Below are 19,594 nucleotides of genomic sequence, written 5' to 3' on the forward strand. Positions count from 1 at the left end.
AGTCTTCAGCCCAGAGTTTGCTCCTTTATCCAGAGAAAGTCCTCAGGCAGAGTTCCAGGTGCCTGCTCTAAGGAACCATTTTCCTGTATTTGAATGGAGAGTGCTGATAGAACAGAGGTGGAGCCCCTGATATCATCTGCTGTGGTCTTCTCCCTCTGCAGGGAAGAACAGTAGAAAATTTGACGGGTAAGGACGAGAATTCAAGAAGGAAAAATAATGAGACACAATGCCCATATATTATTTGTATGCCTCAAAAATTAAAATTTATTTAAGATAGAGGAATAGCTCCATGTGATAAATTATGGTAGAGAGCAAATATTTCAATTCAGGGAACATGGGAGCTGACATATTTCAGAGAAAATTCAAACTTGTATTCATTTGGTAGAGGGTAGCAACATAGTGTTGGGTGAGCATATTTGGAGGCCAAACGCAATCCAAGAATTGGTTGGAACTGAGGTTGTCCAGTTGGCCTTGCATGATTCAGTTCACAGGTGGACTCTATCAAGAATGCTGGTAAATAAAGGCAGGTGAGTGTAGGTGAGGGCATCAGCAGCAAGAGCCACTAGAGCAGGTTGGGCGGCAGCAGCTGGACACACAGCAGCTGGGGCGGTAGCAGGTGGTCCTGCAGCAGGTGGTCTGGCAGCAGCTGGGGCGGCAGCAGGTGGGCTGGCAACACACAGACTGACAGCACTGGGGCCTGCAGCAAGTGGTCTGGCAGCAGCTGGGGCAGCAGCATGTGGGCTGGCAGCACACAGACTGGCAGCACTGGGGCCTGCAGCAGGTGGTCTGAGAGCAGCTGGGGCGGCAGCAGGTGGGCTGGCAGCACACAGACTGGCAGCACAAGGGCCTGCAGCAGCTGGATACACAGCAGCTGGGGCGGCAACAGGTAGTCCTGCAGCAGGTGGTCTGACAGCAGCTGGGGCGGCAGCAGGTGGGCTGGCAGCACACAGATTGGCAGCACTGGGGCCTGCAGCAGCTGGACACACAGCAGCTGGGGCGGCAGCAGGTGGTCCTGCAGCAGGTGGTCTGGCAGCAGCTGGGACGGCAGCAGTTCTCTAGGCCACAGCCCTGGTCAGAGCACACAGAGCCACAACAGGAGTTGACCATGGTGTCAGAGAGTGGAGGTTCTGGGTGGGTTTCCAGGAAGGTGGGTTTGGAAGGTTTGGAAGCCTCCTTGCCCCAGATCCTCTTTTATACCCTGCTAAGGCCTGATGTCATCAGCTGCAGCACTCTTTCCTTATTGTTTGTCCTGATAAGTAGGCAATTATCAAATTAGGCAAGTTTGTTGTTCTGGTTAACTTCATCCACACAGATGGAAACACTCTCTCCTTTCCCTAATGTGTTAGGGCTCCTCAGCTCAGCTCTTCCTGAACCAACTCCTGTGTCTCTCTTACTGTAACTTCCTCCTAGAGCTGCCATGTGACATCTGCCTGTAAGCACATACTATGTGCTTCAGCCTCATTTGCTTAACACATCTTGACTACTCTTGGGTGATTACTATTCTTACAGGCCCACAACTCTTCTCGGTGACTCAGGAGGATAAAACTGCATTTTAGTCTGATGGCTCGTTCGTGATGGGTCAGATGGCCTGTGAAGGTTTCAGTGTGAAACAGATGACCACTGGCGTGAGAACAAGAACACTGTAGGACTTATCCCTTTTCCATCTTCTGCACTCTGAATTATGACCCATTTTCTAGACCTTCTGATGAGAAATACAGAGCTGTTTTAAGGTGGACAACTAAGCCGTGAAAGTTGGATGTTTCCTTTTCCACAGAAACAACCCTCCAAAATTCAGATTCAGGGTCTCTTGGGGAATGTTGGCGTCAGAGAACACCTATACTAAAAGATTTAAGTCCCTCATTGTTTTTGCTCCCTGGGTCAGATTTTCCTTTTGACTTTGCCTTTTGGCATTCCTAGCTCTAACAGGGCACATGAACTCATCTCCCCAGGTTCCAAAAGTTTCTTGCCAACCCAAGTTGGATGACTCAGTCTCCTTGTCTTGCTCTAATTCACTCCCAGCCCTCTTGCTTTCTCCGTTGAATTGCTGGGCCTTGAAGATGCCATATATTCTGCTGCTTCCTTATAGAAGTTGTTGATCCAGCTTCACACTTTGCATCTTTGTTTTCAAAAAATAAATCAATGGAGAGAAAGAAAGCAGAAAACAGATATCAAGAACAAAGGATATCAGCCTATAATTTTTCATGTAGGGATGGCTGACTATTGTTTCAAAAATGTGTGATGTTGTCAATTCGTCAACTCATCCCACCCTTGAGAGGTCAAGGAACCCAGGGAAGGGGGTGGAAAAAAAAAACACCATGATGGAGATGTTTTATGAACTGGGCCGCCCCTGCAGATAATCAGGGGAGGGGTTTCAGTGCAAGGTGGTGTTTCTAAGGGAGATCCACGAGCCAGATGGAGGGGATTGGATGAATGATAGAGAGTCCCATTCTGCTCTCAGGTGCTTACAAGTCTAATAAATCAAATTGTGGTGTTCTTATGATGCTGCTATGTTCCTAGCCAGTTCCTACTCCTTCCCTGTTCCTAATTTCTAGGTGATTCAACTGGAATGAAAACAACCTGGGCTCCCAAGTGGACCCCTGCTTGGTGCGCTGGCTGGTGTTCTGAGCCTGCACTGTTCTCTGGCTCTGATGTACCCAGACATCGTATTTTATTAATGGACAAAAGTGGTTTCCATGATGCTGTGGGATTAAGACCCTGTGAGCCCCATTGTGGTGTATGAGAACAACTCTAAGATTTCCAGGAGACCTTGTAGTCTGGAAAAGAATCATGCCCTTGAGAAGCCGTGACAATTGGTGCCTGCTGATGACTCAGTAGAGATCACTTTACATTAACTATTTATTATTCTTTATGATGTGTTTGTGTGTGTGTGTGTGTGTGTGTGTTTTCCTTGAGATAAATTTAGCTTATGTTTAGGAATCTCTCATGATTTCTTCTAGTACTTTAACAATTTCATGTTTTCTACCTCTACTGAGCTACAATTAAAATATAAAATTGTATGTATATAAGGTGTACACCCTGATGCTCTGATATGTATATATTATGAAATTATTACCACAACCAAATTAGTTAACACCTCCACCACTTTACATAGTTATCATTTTCTTGAGTGTGTATAGTGAGAACTTTTAAGATCTACTCTTTCAGCAAATTTCAAATATACAATACAGTGTAATTAACTACAGTCACCATGCTGTACATTAGATCCTCAGAACCTATTCATCTTATAAATGAATATTTTCTCCCTTTGACCAACATTTCCTCATTTCCTCTATCCACAATCTTTGACAATCACCATTCTACCCTCTGTTTCTATGAGTTTTTAGATTCCACATGTAAATGAGATGATTTGTCTTTCATTGTCTGACCTACTTCACTTAGCATAATGTCCTCAAGGTGCATCCATGTTGTCCCAAATGACAGGATTTTCTTCATTTCATGGCTAATAATATTTCAGTGTGTGTGTGTGTGTGTGTGTTTGTGTGTGTGTGTGCAAAATCCTTGCAATCTTACATTGGTGTTTGTGCCTTTGAGGACACAGTCTCCTCTTCCACACTTTGCAAGTTCCCTTCAGCAGGGAAAGACTCTCAGCAGTTAGCCCAGCCTGGGATTGTGGATGGGGAAGCTGGTAGCATTTGTGAACAGGCAGGGATTACTCTTGGGGGTCTCTGGGTGGGTAAAACTCCTGCCCAGGCCCTGAGGTTCAGTGGGGCTGCTGCCTGGGCTTTTGTTGATGTGTGACTGCTGGCTGGGATCCACGGCTAGGTGTGGTCACTGAACAGTTTCATTTTTATGTTGAATGTTTTATCTGAAGAAAATTTGTTTTGATTTAACAAATGAAATTCTCTCCTTTTTTTCTTCATTCTGTACATCTTTCATTCATTTCTTTTATTCTTTCTTCCTTTTTTCCCTTTCCTTCTTTCTTTGTTCCTGAATTTGACTACCTGTTTTATAGTATATTTGAAATAATCCTTTCCATACTGCTTTTAAGACACTAGCTTTAGGATATAATTAATTTGTATAGACCATCAAGTCCATTTTTGGACTCTACTTGATGGCGAACTTCACTGTTTGAAAATCTCTGGGTTAGATATCTCTAACGTGACTTCTAGTTTACAAACCTATACATTTGTGACTTTTTTTTATTCCCTTTTACTTGATGACTCATTGTTGTCCTTTATCCCTCCTATCCATGTTCATGCTCATCTTTTAAAATGTATAATTGTCCTCAGGGTCAGTCATGTAAAATCTCATTTTTAAGAGTATGGATTCCTATAAGATATAGTAATTTTCCCTACATGCTCCTTCTAGGAGAGAAACAATTCAAAATAAAATACCCAGTCACAAATACCTGAAAGACATTTCTGTCTTACATAAATTATGACTTAAAAGAGTGATATAAACTCTTCAAAAATTATTTTTCCCAACAACCATATTACCACGTTAGTGTTAAATGCACCGAAGTCCTCTAAATATTAGCCATAATTAGATAGGCCACAGGAATAAATACAACCTGCATTTTTATACTTCTGGCAACGCATTTTGCCTGTTTTGTGCCTATGTTCATTTCAAAATTTAACTGAGACATAAGTTAATGTTTACCCAGAAAAGTGTATTTGGATTATCATAAGAAAAGAGTGATATCCTTACAAGAAAGACTAAAATGTTAGAACTCTTTCGTCCACAAAGAAATAGAAGGTTGGCTAAGAAACTCTTAAAAGCCTTGACCAGGCACGGTGGCTCATGCCTGTAATCCCAGCACTTTGGGAGGCTGAGGTGGGCGAATCACTAGGTCAGGAGATTGAGACCATTCTGGCTAACACGGTGAAACCCTTTCTCTACTAAAACTACAAAAAAATTAGCCAGGCATGGTGATGGGCACCTGTAGTCCCAGCTACTCAGGAGGCTGAGGCAGGAGAATGGCGTGAACCCAGGAGGCGGAGCTTGCAGTGAGCCGAGATCGTGCCACTGCACTCCAGCCTGGGCAACAGAGCAAGACTCCGTCTCAAAAAAAAGAAACTCTTAAAAGCCTTAAAGCCAAGATATAAAGAGAACAAAGATAAATTTACTAAATCCAAGAATGCCAAGAATACTACTATTCAACAGCGTGCCTTGCAACTAAAAAGCAGCAAGTTTTACCCACAAGTAGGAAGCCACAATACATTTTTCTAAATAAATAAATTTTAAAATCTGACCTTTAAGCAGCCAAGTTGCCCTTCAACAGGAAAATGATTGAACAAGCCAAACTATGCTACACCTATGTCTTGGAATACTACTAAGCAATAAAAAGGAACAAATGAAAGTAAACTTTTTATTGCTAATAAGCAATAAAAAGGAAAAAACAAATGATACACTCAATAACTTGGATGATATCAAGGGAATTATGCAGGTTCAAAAGAAAGTCAATAACCAAAGATTAAATACTATAAGAGTCCATATATACATCATCTTTGAAATAAAATGATAGAGATGGAGAACAGAAATACAAGACTGGGCTAACATTTGAACATTAATCAACTTTTTAAATAATACACTTTGGGAAGCCGAGGCAGGTGAATCACTTGAGGTCAGGAGTTGGCAATCTACTGGCCAACGTGGTGAAACCCTGTCTCTATTAAAATACAAAATTAACCAGGCATGGTGGTGTGCGCCCATAGTCTCAGCTATTTGGGAGGCTGAGGCAAGAGAATCTCTTGAACCCGGGAGGTGGAGATTGCAGTGAGCCGAGATTGTGCCACTGCACTCCAGCCTGGGCGACAAAACAAGACTCTGTCACAAAAAACATAAAATAAAATAACATTTACTGGAAAAGGTAGAATAATCATAGCATTATTTCAGCTTATAAAGAAAAAGGATTTTGTAAATTTCAATACATTTTCAGTTTTCTATCTCTCAGAAAATAAGGAATAGAACAAGCCCTGTTGCTATGATGAAATGAATCTACAAAAAAGACAGAAAGCATCATAATTAATTGTGAAATACTGAGAGTTCTCCTTTCTATCCGAAGAATATAAAAAGATACACACTACACCATTCTATTAGACATTGTCCTGGTGGGTCTACACCTGGACAAGGGCAGAAAAAAAAAAAAAAAAAAAAAAAAAAAGCAAGATTGAAAATACTCTTATAAAGTGGAGAAAACTATTACTATTTTTTATGAGTCATGACTGCACATGTACAATTTTCTGTCACACCAAAAAAAAAAACACAAAATACAAAAAGTGTTAGAATCAACAAGCTAGGACCAGAACTCAGCTTGATTTGCCCGAATCTAGAGCACTTATGTCACACAGAGTCCCACATTCTCATGCTGGTAAACCTCTCAATTACAGGCAAATCGGGATAAATGGCCACACTATCACAGAAACCATTTGATGCTTTCTGAATCCCAGAGGACTCCTTTTTCTACCTACCTGCTTTGGTGTAGCTCTGCATTTTGCAACACATTGTGCCAAATACCCTTTCCCCAGTGAGTTTAAGAGAACTGGAAGACACAGGGGGAGTAGGTTGTAGCGAGAATGATGCTTGTTACTCTTGAATTAGACTTTTGTGCGTGAACAGGCTTGGGGCCGGGCATGGATTCAATGCATCACTGTGAATATATCAGCATCACGCGACTGCCCACAGACATTTCCCAGTCTACATACAGCCAACCATGAGGCGGGGCAGAGAGTACTATCTGCCTCCCGGATCACCAGGAACTATCACATGACCAGATGATGGTCAGAGCAGGAATGATGCTGATAATGAGACTGATTTCCTTTTATCTGAAACAAAGTTTTTATGAGTAATTCTCAATTAACAAACAGATTAAACACTTACTTTCAACAGATTCATAAGATTTCAGAAACAACTTCCCCTTTGACGATCGCAAAGGGAGTATGAAAAACAATGTAAACAGCAGCAAGGAAAAATCCTGCTGATTGGTGGAAACTTTGGAGGCCAGGTGTATAAAAGGTCCAGATTGCAAGAGGTCATCAGATTCTGGGAAACTCACCTCTGAATAGAAACCCACCCTCCACCCCTGACACCATGACCCACTGTTGCTCCCCTTGTTGCCAGCCTACGTGCTGCAGGACCACCTGCTGCAGGACCACCTGCTGGAAGCCCACGACTGTGACCACCTGCAGCAGCACACCCTGCTGCCAGCCCTCCTGCTGTGTGTCAAGCTGTTGCCAGCCTTGCTGCTGCCCAACTTGCTGTCAAAACACCTGCTGTAGGACCACCTGCTGCCAGCCCACCTGTGTGACCAGCTGCTGTCAGCCCTCCTGCTGCAGCACACCCTGCTGCCAGCCCTCCTGCTGTGTGTCCAGCTGTTGTCAGCCTTGCTGCCGCCCAACTTGCTGTCAAGACACCTGCTGTAGGACCAGCTGCTGCCAGCCCACCTGTGTGACCAGCTGCTGCCAGCCCTCCTACTGCAGCACACCCTGCTGCCAGCCCACCTGCTGTGGGTCCAGCTGCTGTGGCCAAACCAGCTGTGGGTCCAGCTGTGGCCAGACCAGCTCCTGTGCACCTGTCTACTGCAGAAGAACCTGCTACCACCCCACATGTGTCTGCCTGCCTGGTTGCTTAAACCAGAGCTATGGATCCAGCTGCTGCCAGCCTTGCTGCCGCCCAGCCTGCTGTGAGACCACCTGCTGCAGGACCACTTGCTTCCAGCCCACCTGTGTGTCCAGCTGCTGCCAGCCTTCTTGCTGCTGATCAAGTCCCAAGAGAACCACCGTCCTCACACAACAACTTTCTGCTCAACTGACTTATCTTTTGGGGGACTAATTTACTTTGCTGCTGACAGCCACCGTGCTCTCACCCAAATTTTTATGAATTCTCTGCATGTTTAAAATCTTGGGACTCTGCTGGAGGGAGGGCAGAATACTTCATCCTGATTCTCTTTTTCCTTCCACCTTGTGGATCATGTGCCAGCTTCATGTGCTCTCAATTTGGAGTCATGGTCTCAGCTGTGACTCTAAAGTCATGAGCTTCATTCTCTGCTTCTAAGGAATTTAGGCTTCTGCAACTGAGCAATAATCTTTGCAATCATATATTTGTTTTCGATATCCACTTCATGGTTCTTCTATCCTTCTCTCTTCTTTTCATGATAACTTTGGGTTATGTTCCTGGTAGCAGAGATTCTTAACTATATGTTTCTGAATAAACTCTGAACCATCTCTATCTTATATGGTGTTTTGTTTTATTTGAAAGCATTCCTGATACGGGATTTACATACGTATCACATACCATAGGTATTATCCAGTTTGATTCTCAAAACAGATGGTCATCTGTTATTACCTTCATTTTTCACCTGAAAAAAAATTAATATGTGATGTTGTGCAGCTAATAAAGGACAGATTCTGATCCAAGCTGAGGTCCTCTCTTTCTGGCCAAGGATGCTTACATTTAATTCTCAATATAGTGGAATGACATTGGAAGTCAGCACTAGCAAGACATGCACTTGAGTTTATTTAACAATGAGAGGAATAATCTCTCATATTTGCAGATAATATTTTTGTTCACAAAAAGATTCCCAAATTAGTTTCCCACACCTCAGTGAGCAACAGCTGCATAATAGGGCAGCAGGGACTGCATTTAATGGCTGCCCTGAATGCAGGGATCTTTTTATCTTAGCCTCTGACCAGCCAATCATTCAATTCATCTGCATTGAAAAGATGCTTGAGAATTCATCATATCATCATGAGAGAGAGTCTCATCTGTAGTGACTTATTCTCAGTATCATGTAAATAAAATTCTTATATGGCCTCCATCTCCTGAATACCTAATGACAAAGTAAATGAAACTAAGTTATTCCTTGTAAAATACAGACCATACCTTATGCCACATTAAGACAATTTGTCTCCTAATCGAAATGTTATGAGGAAAATTAAGTAAGGAATTAAGCTGGGAATTGAGAAAGTATGCAATGGGTATGTAAGACTTGACACAATCCTTAATCTCTGAACCAAGGAAGGGAATGAAATAACCTTCTGCATTTTGTAAGACCAATATGATGAGGCATCTAAAGAAACTGAAAACTCCCAGCACTTTGGGAGGCCAAGGCAGGCAGATCACGAGGTTTGGAGATCGAGATCATCCTGGCTAACACGGTGAAACCCCGTCTCTACTAAAAAAACAAAAAATTAGCGGGGTGTGGTGGCGGGAGCCTGTAGTCCCAACTACTCGGGAGGCTGAGGCAGGAGAATGGTGTGAACCTGGGAGGCGGAGCTTGCAGTGAGCCAAGATAGTGCCACTGTACTCCAGCCTGGTTGACAGAGTGAGATTCTGTCTCAAAAGAAAAAAAGAAAAAAAGAAAAAAAAAAAAACAAGAAACTAAAAACTGTGTTTCCAGGGAAATCAGAAGAATGTAAGAAAGGAGCAAAGTAGAACTTATGCCTTCATAGAAGTCATGATAGACAGAGGTTGGTGCTTTTGGTCCTGAACTGATGCAAGTTAAGCATTCACTCATGGAAGGATTGATTGATACTGGCTCTGAGAGAAATATAAAGTTTGGGGACCTGAGTCACCTTCTTGGGACCTCCTACTAGCATGGGAGTGGTGGAAATACCTCTGATGAGCTAACAAAGTAGATTTCCATGACAGATGCCAACTTCTGAGGCTGTGAATCTAGATGCTCTGAAGACTTGACTAAGAGACAACGGCTGCTTACTGTGATCATTGTTCAGGGATGAAGTAAAGGAGATGAAAACTAGGACATTCTCTTTGACCAGCATCAGTTATGAAAGATGAATCATTTCAGCATGTCTACTGTACAGTAATGTCACTATAGTTATAAACACTTTATCATATACCTGAAATTTGCCAAGAAGTTAGATCTTAAATGTTCACACCACAAAAATAAAAAGGAAATGGCAACTACATGGGCTAATACATATGTTATTCCCAATGAATATATATATTAGAGCTTCACCTTTCATACCTGAAATGGACATAATTTTTATTTGTTAATTACACCTCAATACAGCTAGAAAAAGCATTTAGTTGATTTAGTTAATTATTACAAAAATATTCTTCAACATTAAAATTAGAAATTTTCTGAACAAAAACACTAATTCTGGGCTGCCTACTATAGGATGGGTGTTGGCTAAAGGCTTTGTGTACATTATTATTAATTCTTTTTTTTTTTTTGTGGAGGGGGGACGGAATCTTGCTCTGTTGCCCAGCCTGGAGTGCAGTGGTGTGATCTCGGCTCACTGCAAGCTCTGCCTCCAGGGTTCACACCATTCTCCTGCCTCAGCCTCCTGAGTAGCTGGGACTACAGGCACCTGCCACCACGCCTAGCTAATTTTATGTATTTTTAGTAGAGACAGGATTTCTCCATGTTAGCCAGGATGGTCTCGATCTCCTGACCTTGTGATCTGCCCACCTAGGCCTCCCAAAGTGCTTGGATTACAGGCGTGAGCCACCGCACCCGGCTATTACTAATTCTTTAACAAACTTTCAAAATAGGTATTAACATTCCCTTTGTAGAGATGAGAAAATCGAGGCTGAGAGAGTTAGTGTATTGTCATAGATTAGTTTCTCCCAGAAGGCACTCTGAGGAAAATGTTCCAGTGAAACTAGTTTATCGGGAAGTGCAGATCACACTGGTAGGGACTGGGAAAGTGATACAGAAAAGGGTACACTACTAAGTCAGTATCACAGTGACTAACTAAAGCGTAAGCTAAAGGGAAAACTATCAGGAATGATGAAAAACACACAGCTAGAATTATCCTACTTCAGGAATAAGGAAGCTACTCTTCATACATCAGCTCTCCAGAATCATTGGTTGAGTGTTTTCCTCTGTGTTGCATTCACAGGTGACATGACTTCTTACAGCAGCAATACAAGAGCCCTTAGGCACAGTGATGCAGAGCCTAACAGATGGAAATTAGTCCAAGCACACTATGATCTAATATATATGGATGCAGTCATGAAAACTTGTCTATGATCCACAATTAGCTCCACTCAGGTCAAATCTTTGCTACTTAAATGTGATGGACAGCCACAAGCTCTAGAAGAAGGAAGAAGAGGAGGTAAGAAAGAGGAGTAAGAGAAGGGACAGAAGATGAGTAGAGGAGAAAAGAAAGAAAGAAAAAGAAAGAAAGAAAGAAAGAAAGAAAGAAAGAAAGAAAGAAAGAGAGAGAGAGAGAGAGAGAAAGAAAGAAAGAGAAAAGGGAGGGAGGGAGGGAGTGAGGGAGGGAGGGAGAGAGACAGAAAGGAAGGAGAGAGAAGAAGTAAAGGAAAAGAAAGGAGAGGAAGTAAGATGTAAAATGAAGACCAGTGAAATAAGCTACACTTTACTGCTGCTGTAATACAGTGCACCTGAGATTCACAATCTCCATTAATTACCACCAGCTCTATTCTCCTTTCATCCCTGACCAGCACTTCTTGGTCTAGGTAACCACATGAAGAAGTAGCTCAGAACTTCCTTCCTGAAGGGTCTGAGCCTCTAGTTACTATATCATTGTCCGCTGTGATTGCTCATTTGTGGTTATCACTGGGCATGGACACTCTATGAGATTCTCCAGTGTTATGGGTTAATTTGTACCCACCAAAATTCATATACAAATAGAAGCATTTAAAATGTTACATGTTAAGACAAAGTCATATTGGAAACAATTGGTCCTCTGATTAAATATGACTGATGTCTACATAAAAAGGGGAAATTCAGAGACAGCATGCGTATAGTAGAAAAATTACGTTAAACACACATGGAAATGATAGACATCAACGAGTCAAGGAGAAAAACCTGGAACAGACACTGCCCTCACAGCCTTCAGATGAAAACATTGCAAACACCTTAATTTTGGAACTGTGAAAAAATAAATTTAAGCCACTTGGTTTACAGTAATTTATCATGGCAGTGCTAGTAAGTTAATATACTTACTAAGTATCCTGAGCTATAAATACATTCTGCTATACTATATGGCTTAAGAATAATTACCCCTCACCAAATAGTAACCCCTTTCTCTGTCTGCTGCTCTGCTGACAGGAAGAGTCCAAAATGACTAGGTGATAACGATTCCTTTTGATTATGACAAAGAAAGAGAGAAGCAAATACTATACTTTTTATTTACATGAAAACTTTTAAAAGCCAGAAATTACCTACTGGATTACAACTTGATAGAGTGATTAGCTGTATTTGGGAATGAGTAAGAGGATATAATTGGGAGAGAATGGGATTAATTTCTATTTCCTAACCTGGTAATGGGGACATAGATGTATTTACAATATAATATTATATCAAGTTGGAAATTAATAATTTGCATTTTTCTCAAATGAATGGTATACCTAGAAAATGGTTTAAACATATTAGAACTCCATGATGAATCAGGTATCATCTGAACTCATCTAATTCTTCATTTAAAAAAAATAGAAGAAATGACGCTTACTGTGCTAGTAACTAGGTTTAAGGCTAGAGCCACAGCACCTGCTGGTTGGCCTGAATCTCAATCAGTTATGTGATAGAAAGTCCTACATTCTCATCCTGGTAATCGCCACACTCACAGGTAAGTCAGAATGAATGGTCGCCCCAGGGCATACATTGCTTTATGCTCTCTAAATCCCAGTGGATTTCTCTGCATCCACCTGCTCTCGATCTGCTCTGCCACATGGAACACACTCTGCCAGACACCCTCTTCCCCAGTGACATTCAAAGAACTGAAAGACACAGGTGGTCAGAGTTGCACAGAGAGATGCCTGTTAGTCTTCAATCAGAATTTGGTGGGTGAATAGTCTTGGGCCCAGGAATGGATTCATTTTATCACCATAAATTTATCAGCATCATAATTCTCCCCACAGGCACTTACCAGACCACATTCAGCCAACAGTGAGGCTGGGCAGAGAGAAGTACGTGAGTCTCCCATATTACCAGGACGTATCACATGACCAGATGATTGTCAGAGCAGGAATGATGCTGATGATGAGAGGAGTTTCCTTCTATCTACAACGAAGTTTCTATGAGTAATTCTCAATTAACAAACAGATTAAACACTTACTTTCAACATATTCATAACTTTTAAGAAAGAACTTTCCCTTTGACAATCCCAAAAGGATTGTGGAAAACAGTGTAAACACCAACAAGGAAAAGTCCTGCTGATTGGTGGAAACTTTGGAGGCCAGGTGTATAAAAGGTCCAGATTGCAAGGGGTCATCAGATTCTGGGAAATTTACCTCTGAACAGAAGCTCACCCTCCACCCCGACACCATGACCCACTGTTGCTCCCCTTGTTGCCAGCCTACGTGCTGCAGGACCACCTGCTGCAGGACCACCTGCTGGAAGCCCACCTGTGTGACCACCTGCAGCAGCACACCCTGCTGCCAACCCTCCTGCTGTGTGTCCAGCTGTTGCCAGCCTTGCTGCCGCCCAACTTGCTGTCAAAACACCTGCTGTAGGACCACCTGCTGCCAGCCCACCTGTGTGACCAGCTGCTGTCAGCCTTCCTGCTGCAGCGCACCCTGCTGCCAGCCCACCTGCTGTGGGTCCAGCTGCTGTGGCCAAACCAGCTGTGGGTCCAGCTGTGGCCAGACCAGCTCCTGTGCACCTGTCTACTGCAGAAGAACCTGCTATCACCCCACATGTGTCTGCCTGCCTGGTTGCCTAAACCAGAGCTATGGATCCAGCTGCTGTCAGCCCTGCTGCCGCCCAGCCTGCTGTGAGACCACCTGCTGCAGGACCACTTGCTTCCAGCCCACCTGTGTGTCCAGCTGCTGCCAGCCTTCTTGCTGTTGATCAAGTCCCAAGAGAACCACCGTCCTCACACAACAACCTTCTGCTCAATTGACCTATCTTTTGGGGGACTAATTTACTTTGCTGCTAACAGCCACCGTGCTCTCACCCAAATTTTTATGAATTCTCTGCATGTTTAAAATCTTGGGAATCTGCTTGAAGGAGGGCAGAACACTTCATCCTGATTCTCTTTTACCTTCCACCTTGTGGATCATGTGCCAGCTTCGTGTGTTCTCAATTTGGAGTCATGATCTCAGCTTTCACTCGAAAGTCAAGAGTTTCATTCTCTGCTTCTAAGGAATTTAGGTTTCTGCAACTGATCGATAAACTTTGCAATTATATTTTTATTTTCAGTATCCTCCTCATGGTTCTTGTATCCTTCTTTCTTCTTTTCATGATAACTTTGAGTTCTGTCCCTGGTAGCAGAAATTCTTTGCTATATGTTTCTGAATAAACTCTGAACCATCCTCATCTCACATAGTGTTTTGTTTTATTTGAAAACATTTCTGATATGGGATTTACACACATATCACATACCATAGGTAGTATCCAATTTGATTCTCAAAACAGACAGTCATCTGTTATTATCTTATTTTTGGAGTTGAAAACAATTTAATGTGTGATGTTATGTAACTACTAAAGGGCAGACTCCGGTCCAAGGTGAGGTCCTCTCTTTCTGGCCAAGAACATTTACATTTAACTCTCAATATAGTGAAATGACATTGGAAGTCAGCATTAGCAAGACTTGCACTTGAGCTTATTTAACAGTGAGAGAAATAATCTCTCATATTTGCAGATAACGTTTTTGTTCACACACACACAAAAATTACCAGCTTAATTTCTCACACCTCAGTGAGGAACAGCTGCATGATATGGCTGCAGGAACTGCATTTAATGGCTGCCCTGAGTGCAGGGACTGTGTTTTCTGAGTCTCCAACCAGTCATTCATTCACTTTTTCTGCAACAAAAAATGCTTGAGATTTATTGTGGAATCATGAGAGGGAGTCTCATCTGAAGAAACTTTTACTCAGTATCATGTAAATAAAATTTTTATGCAGCCTCCGTCTTCTGAATACCTATTGATGAAGTAAATGAAACTAGTTATTCCTTGTAAAATAGAGACCATACATTATGCCACATAAGGACAATTTGTCCTGTACTTGAAATGTTATGAGGAAAATTAACTAAGAACAAAGCTGAGAACTGAGAAACTACACACTGGGCATGTACGACTTGGCACAATCCATAATCTCTGAGCCGAGAAGGGGATAAAACAACCTTGCACATTTTCTGAGGCCAATATGAAGCAGCTAAAGAAACAAAAAACTTTTGTTTCCGGGGAAATCAGAAGAATGTAAGAAAGAAGCAAAGTAGAACTTGTGCCTTCATAGAAGTCATGATAGACAGAGGTTGGTGCTTCGGGTCCTGAACTGATGTAAGATACGCATTCACTCATGTAAGGATTGACTAATGCTGACTCTGAGAGAAATTGAAAAGTCTGGGACCTGGGTCACCTTCTTGGGGCCTCCTACCAGCATGGGGGTGGTGGAAATACCTCTGATGAGCTAACAATGTGGATTTCCATGACAGATGCCAACTTCTGAGACTGTGAATCTAGATGCTCTGAAGACTTGGCTAAGAGATAACGGCCAGTTACTGTGATCATGGTTCAGGGATGAAGTAAAGGAGATGAAAACTAGGACATTCTCTTGACTAGCATCAGTTATGAAAGATGAATAAGTTCATCAGTCTAATGTACAGTAATGTGACTATAGCTAAAAACACTTTATCATATATCTGAAATTAACTGAGAAGTTACATCTTAAATGTTCACATCACAAAAAAAAGGAAATGGTAACCACGTGACCTAATAAATATACTATTCACAATGAATATATATATTAGAGCATCACCTTGTATACCTGAAATATACACAATTTTCATTTGTCGATTATACCTCAGTACAGCTAGAAAAAATGTATTTAGTTGATCTAGTTAATTATTACAAAAATATTCTTATCTTCAACATTAAAATTAGGAATTTTCTGAATAAAAAAAACGCTAATTCTGGGATGCCTGCTATATGATGGGTATTGGCTAAGTGCTTTGTGTACCTCATTATTAACTCTTTAACAAACTTTCAAAATAGGTATTAATGTTCCCTTTGTAGAGATGAGAAATTTGAGGCTGAGAGAGTTAACATATTGTCATAGATTAGTTTCTCACAGAAGAGACTCTGAAAAAAGATTCCAGTGAAAGAAGTCTACTGGGAAGTGCAGATCACACTGGTAGGGATTGAGGAAGTGATACAGAAAAGGGTTCACTATTAAGTCAGTATCACAGTCACCAACGAAAGCTTAAAGTAAAGGGAAAATTATCAGAAATGATGAAAAACAGACAGCTAGAATTATCCTACTTCAGGAATATGGAAGCTAGAATCTTTATAAATCAGCGCTCCAGAATCACTGGTTGAGTGTTTTCCCCTGCGTTGCATTCACAGGTGGCATGACTTTCTACAGCTGCAATACAAGAGCCCTTAGGCACAGAGATGCAGATTTTGATGGACAGAAATTAATCCAAGCACACTAATAGCCAAGATATATTGGTGCAGTCATGAAAACTTGTCTGTGACCTACAATTGGCTCCACTCAAGTCAAATATTACTACTTAAATATGAAGGACAGCCACAAGCTCTAAGAGAAGGAAGAAGAGGAAGAGAGGAAGCGGGGAAAGGGAAGGGACAGAAGACGAAAGAAGGAGGAAAGACGAAAGAAAGAAAACCAGAACAACAGAGGGAAGGAAGGAAAAGAAAGGAAGAAAAAGAAAGAAAGAAAGAAAGAAAGAAAGAAAGAAAGAAAGAAAGAAAGAAAGAAAGAAAGAAAGAAAGAAAGAAAGAAAGAAAGAAAGAAAGAAAGAAAGAAAGAAAGAAAAGAAAGAAGGAAGAAAGAGAGAGAGAAAGAAAGACAAAGAAAAAGGAGGAAGTGAGATGTAAAATGAACGTCAATGAAACAAGCTACACTTACTGCAGCTGTAATACAGTGCACCTGAGATTCATAATCTCCATTAATTATCACCAGTTCTATTCTCCCTTCACCCCTGGACAGCATTCTTCTTGGTCTAGATAATTGCTGATAGAGTAGCTCAGAACTTCCTTCCTGAAGGGTCTGAGCCTCTAGTTACTATACCACTGTCCGCTGTGATTGTGGTTCTTACTCATCTGTGGTTATCACTGGGCATGGACACACTATGAGATTCTGCAGTGTTATGGGTTAATTCGTGTCCACCAAAATTCATACACAAATAGAATCATTTAAAATGTTATGTGACAAGACACATTCATATGGGAAACACTTAGGTCTCTGATTAAATATGACTGATATCTATACATGGGGGAAATTCAGAGACAGTATGATATAGTAGAAAAATTATATGAAACACACATGGAAATGATAGACATCTGCAAGTTAAGGAGAAAGGCTGGGAACAGATACTTCCCTTGCAGCCTTCAGACGAAAACAACATTGCCAACACCTTAATTTCAGACTAACAGCCTTTGGGACTGTGAAAAAATAAATTTAAGCCACTTGGTTTGCCGTAATTGATCATGGCAGTGCTAGTAAATCAATATACTAAGTAAATCTTCTGAGGGATAGACATATTCTCCTACACTATATGGCTTGAGGATAATTACCCGTCATCAAATAGTAACTCCTTTCCCTTGTGTGCTGCTCTGCTGACAGGAAGAGGCCAAAATGACTAGGTGATAAGGATTACTTTTGTTTATGACAAAGAAATAGAGAAGTAAATACTACATATTTTACTCACGTGAAGACTTTAAAAAGCCAAAAGTTACCTACTGGATTACAACTTGATAGAGTGACTAGCTGTCTTTGGGAATGAGTAAGAGGATATAATTAGGAAAGAATGGTATTAATTCCTATTTCTTAACCTGGTAATGGGGCCATAAATATATTTACAATATAATACTATATCAAGTTGGAAATTAATACTTTGTATTCTTCTCAAATGAATGGTATACCTAGAAAATGTTTTAAACATGTTAGAACTCCACGATGAATCAGGTGTCATCTCAGCTCATCTAATTCCTTCATTAAAAATAAATACGTAGAGAGAAGAAATGATGCTTACTTTGCTAGTCACTAGGTTGAAGGCTAGAAGCACAGCTCATACTCGTTGGCCTGAATCTCAACCAGTTATATGATAGAAAGTCCTCCATTATCATCCCGGTGATCGCCACACTCACAGACAAGTCAGAATGAATAGTCATGCCCAGGCATAGATTGCTCCATGTTGTCAAAATCCCAGTGGATTTCTCTGCATACACCTGCTCTCAATCTGCTCTACCACATGGAACACACTCTGCCAGACACCATCTTCCCAAGTGATGTTCAAAGAACTGAAAGACACAGGTGGTGTGGGTGGCACAGAGAGATGCCTGTTAGTCTTGAGTCAGAATTTGGTGGGTGAGTAGTCTTGGGCCCAGGCATGGATTCCTTCTGTCATGGTAAGTAGATCAGCATCGTGCTTCTCCCCACAGACACTTCCCAGTCTACATACACCCAAAGGATGAGGCTGGGCCGAGAGAACTTCCTGAGCCTCCCGGATCACCAGGAACTATCACATCACCAGACGATTGTCAGAGCAGGAATTATGCTGATGATGAGATGGCCTTCCTTTCATCTAAAACAAAGTTTCTATGAATAATTCACAATTAAGAAACAGATTAAACCACTTACTTTCAACAGATTCATAACTTTTAAGAAAGAACTTCCCCTTTGACAATCCCAAAAGGATTGTGGAAAACAATGTAAACAGCAACAAGGAAAAGTCCTGCTGATTGGTGGAAACTTTGGAGGCCAGGTGTATAAAAGGTCCCGATTGCAAGAGGTCATCAGATTCTGGGAAACTCACCTCTGAATAGAAACCCACCCTCCACCCCTGACACCATGACCAACTGTTGCTCCTCTTGCTGTCAGCCTACATGCTGCAGGACCACCTGCTGCAGGACCACCTGCTGGAAGCCCACCTGTGTGACCACCTGCAGCAGCACACCCTGCTGCCAGCCCTCCTGCTGTGTGTCCAGCTGTTGCCAGCCTTGCTGCCGCCCAACTTGCTGTCAAAACACCTGCTGTAGGACCACCTGCTGCCAGCCCACCTGTGTGACCAGCTGCTGTCAGCCTTCCTGCTGCAGCACACCCTGCTGCCAGCCCACCTGCTGTGGGTCCAGCTGCTGTGGCCAAACCAGCTGTGGGTCCAGCTGTGGCCAGACCAGCTCCTGTGCTCCTGTCTACTGCAGAAGAACCTGCTATCACCCCACTTGTGTCTGCCTGCCTGGTTGCCTAAACCAGAGCTGTGGCTCCAGCTGCTGCCAGCCCTGCTGCCGCCCCGCCTGCTGTGAGACCACCTGCTGCAGGACCACTTGCTTCCAGCCCACCTGTGTGTCCAGCTGCTGCCAGCCTTCTTGCTGCTGATCAAGTCCCAAGAGAACCACCGTCCTCACACAACAACTTTCTGCTCAACTGACTTATCTTTTGGGCGAGTAATTTACTTTGCTGCTGACAGCCACCGTGCTATCACCCAAATTTTTGTGAATTCTCTGCGTATATAAGTCTTGGGAATCTGCTTCAGGGACGGCAAAATACTTCATCCTGAATCTCTTTTTCCTTCCACCTTGTGGATCATGTGCCAGCTTCGTGTGTTCTCGATTTGGAGTCATGGTCTCAGCTTTGACTCAATATTCAAGAGCTTCATTCTCTGCTTCTAAGGAATTTAGGTTTCTGCAACGGATCAATAATCTTTGCAATCGTATTTTTGTTTTCAGTATCCTCCTCATGT

At 42.2% G+C, this 19,594-nt stretch overlaps 4 protein-coding genes across 10 annotated transcripts in view; 3 read left to right on the forward strand and 1 right to left on the reverse strand.

The window, feature by feature from the left end:
- LOC104658490 (keratin-associated protein 9-2-like) overlaps positions 1-14,214 on the forward strand; it is a 335,619-nt gene extending 321,405 nt beyond the window's left edge. Inside the window, exon 4 of the mRNA XM_030923870.1 lies at positions 12,811-14,214. Coding sequence (XP_030779730.1) covers positions 13,217-13,741 — 525 coding nt within the window. The 5' untranslated portion in view covers positions 12,811-13,216 and the 3' untranslated portion in view covers positions 13,742-14,214. The remainder of the gene's footprint in view (positions 1-12,810) is intronic.
- On the reverse strand, positions 238-1,158 carry LOC104658487 (keratin-associated protein 4-2). Of its 4 annotated transcripts, none has more exons than XM_010358543.2 (2): positions 848-1,158; positions 238-697 (listed from the first exon to the last, which is right to left on the reverse strand). In XM_010358543.2, exons 1-2 carry the CDS (start codon positions 1,105-1,107, stop codon positions 547-549), a joined length of 411 nt encoding a protein of 136 aa, XP_010356845.1. In that variant the 5' UTR covers positions 1,108-1,158; the 3' UTR covers positions 238-546. The 4 variants fall into 4 exon arrangements, with proteins under 4 accessions (XP_010356845.1, XP_010356844.2, XP_030779727.1 ...); XM_010358542.2 differs by having other exon boundaries at positions 547-772; positions 818-1,107; XM_030923867.1 differs by having other exon boundaries at positions 547-622; positions 698-1,107.
- LOC104658488 (keratin-associated protein 9-2-like) lies at positions 7,051-8,076 on the forward strand. Of its 4 annotated transcripts, none has more exons than XM_010358545.2 (2): positions 7,051-7,325; positions 7,476-8,076. In XM_010358545.2, exons 1-2 carry the CDS (start codon positions 7,051-7,053, stop codon positions 7,717-7,719), a joined length of 519 nt encoding a protein of 172 aa, XP_010356847.1. In that variant the 3' UTR covers positions 7,720-8,076. The 4 variants fall into 4 exon arrangements, with proteins under 4 accessions (XP_010356847.1, XP_010356848.1, XP_010356846.1 ...); XM_010358546.2 differs by having other exon boundaries at positions 7,494-8,076; XM_010358544.2 differs by having other exon boundaries at positions 7,051-7,323; positions 7,456-8,076.
- Positions 14,215-18,684: 4,470 nt separating the features above from the next.
- On the forward strand, positions 18,685-19,320 carry LOC104658491 (keratin-associated protein 9-2). The gene has a single exon (XM_010358549.1). The coding sequence runs from the start codon at positions 18,706-18,708 to the stop codon at positions 19,228-19,230; it is 525 nt and encodes a 174-aa protein (XP_010356851.1). The 5' UTR covers positions 18,685-18,705; the 3' UTR covers positions 19,231-19,320.
- Positions 19,321-19,594: the final 274 nt, after the last annotated feature.

Source organism: Rhinopithecus roxellana, chromosome 19, assembly GCF_007565055.1.
Source record: "Rhinopithecus roxellana isolate Shanxi Qingling chromosome 19, ASM756505v1, whole genome shotgun sequence".
Taxonomy (NCBI): domain Eukaryota; kingdom Metazoa; phylum Chordata; class Mammalia; order Primates; family Cercopithecidae; genus Rhinopithecus; species Rhinopithecus roxellana.

Bases quoted from the DNA above. Each gene is read 5' to 3' on its own strand.
- LOC104658487 (XM_010358541.2), bottom strand. From the start codon at position 1,107: ATGGTCAACTCCTGTTGTGGCTCTGTGTGCTCTGACCAGGGCTGTGGC.
- LOC104658488 (XM_030923860.1), top strand. From the start codon at position 7,051: ATGACCCACTGTTGCTCCCCTTGTTGCCAGCCTACGTGCTGCAGGACC.
- LOC104658491 (XM_010358549.1), top strand. From the start codon at position 18,706: ATGACCAACTGTTGCTCCTCTTGCTGTCAGCCTACATGCTGCAGGACC.